The sequence below is a fragment of the Ipomoea nil genome, unplaced genomic scaffold, assembly GCF_001879475.1.
Source record: "Ipomoea nil cultivar Tokyo-kokei standard unplaced genomic scaffold, Asagao_1.1 scaffold3069, whole genome shotgun sequence".
Lineage (NCBI taxonomy): Eukaryota > Viridiplantae > Streptophyta > Magnoliopsida > Solanales > Convolvulaceae > Ipomoea > Ipomoea nil.
In genome coordinates, this window is record NW_017619497.1 from 314,562 (window position 1) to 318,716 (window position 4,155).

The window sequence follows — 4,155 nt, forward strand, 5'->3', positions numbered from 1 at the left end:
GGGGACGCACAATGCTGGTGCACGATTTCCATCCCTAACTACACGCCTTCAAGAATTATTGGCGAAGACCACAGGTCTACGTCCAAAAATTATTGGTGTCAAGAAATATGGACTTATGGAGTAATGTTCACGCCGAAGAGATATCCAAGTTGCCGTGAGACGAAAGTTATAAGTGTTTAGTACCACAAAATATATGATTTTGTTTACTACAAATGTTTCCAAAACTTTTTTTGAATTTTTTTTTTGAAGGTGTAAAAAAATTATTCTTAGTGCGTGTGGTAAAATATTCGATTTGATAAAATTTAGATTAATTAAGAATCAAATTTCAAAAAAAAACAAAAAAACTTAAAATCTAAATTAATAAAGTATATATATATATATATATATATATATATATATATATATATATAATTTACTTATTTGTATTAAAGGAATTTAAGTAAATTATACAACATAACTTAAAATCTAATACAACTAAACACTATAGTTTTATCTAGTTGGCCTTGGCTTTCAAAAAAAACACTATAGTTTTACATTCTTAAAATCTGATATTACCTGTAGGACTAAATACACCTTAAAAGTTATGTGAGGAGTCCCACGTTAAAAGTTGGTTACATTAGTGTTTATAATATTATTCGATGAATTAATTAATTCATGGTCCAAATTAGTTATGCTTGGCTATTCTAATCAACATAAGAGTACCAGTTACCCCTATAAAAAGAAGCTAGCCTCACCACTCTTTTAGTGCACAAGAATTGGACTAGCTTATGGTAGCAGCCATGAGAGCAATTCCGTGTTGCATTCTTTCACTCATTTTTACTCTGTTTCTTAGACCCTCACCCACGTATTCCATCAAAAAGGTAAATATTCATACAACTACTTTCATGAAGCTATGGACTTTTAGATGATAAAGCTGCTGATTTATGTTTGACATTAATTTTTGTGTGGAAATAGTCATATGTGGTGTACTTGGGTGGTCATTCACATGGAAAACAAGTCTCTTCCGTTGATCTTGACAGAGTTAAACATTCTCATCATCAGCTGCTTGGAACATACCTTGGAAGGTATATAATATTATAGCTAGAAGCAGCTTCTTTTTAATACGGTTTTGGTTGCTTTTGTATGCTCTCCAATCCCTCAATGTTCTGATTCTTTGGTTCAATGTGTTGTTGCATAATGTAAAGTTGGGATAAGGCGAGAGATGCAATCTTTTACTCATACACCAGACACATCAATGGGTTTGCTGCTATGCTTGAGGAAGAAGAGGCTGCTGAGATTGCCAGTAAGCAAGCAGTATTAATTAGTTACTGTTTTGGTTTTTCAAAAGGTTTTGGGATTTAAGTGCATCAAATATGGTAATGTGCAGAGAATCCGGAGGTGATATCAGTGTTCTTGAACAGGGCAAGACAATTGCAGACAACCAGATCATGGGAGTTTCTTGGACTGGAAGGTGAAGGCGGCTTAATCCATGATGGTTCAATATGGAAAAAGGCCAGGTTTGGAGAAGATACCATCATCGCTAATCTTGATGGCGGTATGTATCCTCAACTCTGGTTATCTGCTGGCTGCTGCTATCCATTATGTCGTCTGCAGCATAGCGCTTTTGTTTCTCAGAATAGAATTTCATAAAGTATTTCAATTATATCTATTGCCCAGTAATCATGTTTTGTATGCTGTGTTGGAGCTGCAGGAGTATGGCCCGAATCAAAAAGCTTTAGTGACGAAGGATTTGGACCAATTCCCAATAGGTGGAAAGGGATTTGCCAGATTCAGAAAGATAAAAGCTTTCACTGCAACAGGTCTTTTTTTCTAGCTTTAATTTGTTGGTGTTTTCCTTATCTGAAATTTAGATAAAAATGTTAGTTCTAACTTGCTTTGCTTTTATGATTTGGATAACAAAGGAAACTCATTGGAGCTAGATACTTGAACAAAGGGTATTCTTCTGTTGTTGGCACTCTTAATTCCAGTTCCTTCTTCAGCCCACGTGATGTTGATGGTCATGGGTCCCATACCTTATCAACAGCGGGTGGTAATTTTGTTCCTGCAGCAAATGTTTTCGGTTTGGGCAATGGAACAGCAAAGGGTGGGTCGCCCAAAGCTCGGGTAGCTGCTTATAAGGTTTGCTGGCCTGAAGATTGCACTGATGCAGATATCCTTGCTGGTTTTGATCGGGCGATTGAGGATGGTGTTGATGTGCTGTCTGTATCACTTGCAGGAGCCCACCCTGGGCCATATTTTGAAGACGGTTTGGCCATTGGTTCCTTCCATGCTGTTAAGAATGGTATAGTTGTGGTTGCCTCAGCTGGTAATTCTGGACCTGTTGCCGGTTCTGTCAATAATGTTGCACCCTGGCTCATCACTGTTGGGGCAAACACCATGGACAGACAGTTTGAGAGTAATGTAGTGTTGGGAAACAACAAACACTACACAGTAAGTTTCCATTAGTTAGTTCCTTGCTTCGTTCTGTGTTCAATGTTATCATGTGCAGTATATGATGTGTTTGTAGGGCGAAAGTGCAGCGCCCCTAAAACTCTCAACTGGGAAGTTCTATCCACTTCTTTCTGCTGCATCCGCTAGAATTGAAAATGCATCCATTTCAAGCCATGATGCGTAAGGACGTATGAAATCTCTGTTATTCACTATATAATATCATACTAGCCAATGATACTTGCTATAACTCGTGCAGTCTGTTTTGTAAGCCTGGAACTCTGGACCCAAAAAAGGTAAAGGGAAAAATTTTGGTTTGCCTGGGAGGCAAATTTGAGGGAATTGAACAGAGCCATGAAGCTGCTTTGGCTGGTGCTGTGGGAATGATTCTGGCAAACAATAATGAAACCTTTGATTACATTAATATTGCTGCTTCGCCATATCTTCTCCCTGCTACACATGTCACCTACAGAAATGGACTTGCCATCTTTGATTACATTAATAAAACCAGGTAATTAAGATCACCCTACCTGTTGACAATGACTAATAATCAGATTCTCTTACATATATACTAATTAAATTAATACATGATAAGTAGGAATCCTGTGGCTTACATTACTCATACAAACTCACTATTGGGCGTGAAGCCAGCTCCAGCGATAACACCATTCTCATCAAGAGGCCCTAACACCATTAATCCAGATATTCTCAAGGTTTGTTAATTAGTTGTGGTAATTATATTGTGATAAGCCATTCTATTCTGTGATGTTTTTTATATACTTTATGCATGTATTCCAGCCTGATATATCTGCGCCTGGAGTGAATGTGATAGCTGCCTTCACAGAAGCCACAGGGCCATCTGATGAAGATTATGATAAGAGAATTGTTTCATTCAACTTACTATCAGGCACTTCAATGTCATGCCCTCATGTAGCTGGTGTTGTTGGCCTTCTCAAAACGCTCTATCCTTCATGGAGCCCTGCAGCAATCAGATCTGCTATTATGACCACCGGTATGTATTTCATGATTTCAAGATGTCTAGGAAGTTTACTTATATGCGCATTACCTTTCACAGCCACAATAAGAGCCAACTCGGGGAAGGTCATAACTGACGATAAAACTGGAGTGGAAGCAACCCCATTTGCTTATGGAGCTGGACACATAAACCCAAACCGCGCTGCAGATCCTGGCTTGGTCTACGACTTGAAACTCACGGATTATGTCAACTTCATCTGCGCACAAGGCTACAATCAAACTGAGACCACAAAGGTTTTAGGGACGCCATACAAGTGCCCTGACCACATTACTCTCTCCAACTTCAACTACCCCTCAATCGCTGTCCCTCACCTCAAAGGCACAGCCACCGTGACAAGAACTCTGAAAAACGTCGGCTCTCCGGCTACCTACACAGCTTCTGTTCGTAGCCCTGTTGGATTCTCTGTCACTGTGAACCCCAAGATTCTCAGGTTCGAAAAGGTTGGCGAGGAGCAAAGTTTCAAGGTTACTCTCAAGGCAAAGAGGGAAAACGCTACTGCTGATTATGCATTTGGGGTGTTAACATGGTCTGATCAAAAGCACCGTGTGAGAAGTCCCATTGTTGTGAAAGCAGCAGCGTAGATGAATGCTGCGCTCCATTCTTGTGGATTGTATTTCAGAGTTGCACGAACTTGGCATTGCAAATGTTGTTTCTTAAACTTTGCTTAGGTGTAATAAAAAGGAGTTCTACTA

General features: G+C 39.2%; 1 protein-coding gene across 2 annotated transcripts; it reads left to right on the forward strand.

The window, feature by feature from the left end:
• The first annotated feature begins 741 nt into the window (after positions 1–741).
• LOC109164688 (subtilisin-like protease SBT5.3) lies at positions 742–4,155 on the forward strand. 2 transcript variants are annotated; one of them, XM_019313226.1, is made up of 11 exons: positions 742–860; positions 955–1,064; positions 1,227–1,282; positions 1,367–1,534; positions 1,691–1,799; positions 1,902–2,430; positions 2,507–2,610; positions 2,687–2,938; positions 3,026–3,140; positions 3,226–3,439; positions 3,503–4,155. In XM_019313226.1, exons 1-11 carry the CDS (start codon positions 768–770, stop codon positions 4,042–4,044), a joined length of 2,292 nt encoding a protein of 763 aa, XP_019168771.1. In that variant the 5' UTR covers positions 742–767; the 3' UTR covers positions 4,045–4,155. The 2 variants fall into 2 exon arrangements, with proteins under 2 accessions (XP_019168771.1, XP_019168770.1); XM_019313225.1 differs by having other exon boundaries at positions 743–860; positions 1,185–1,282.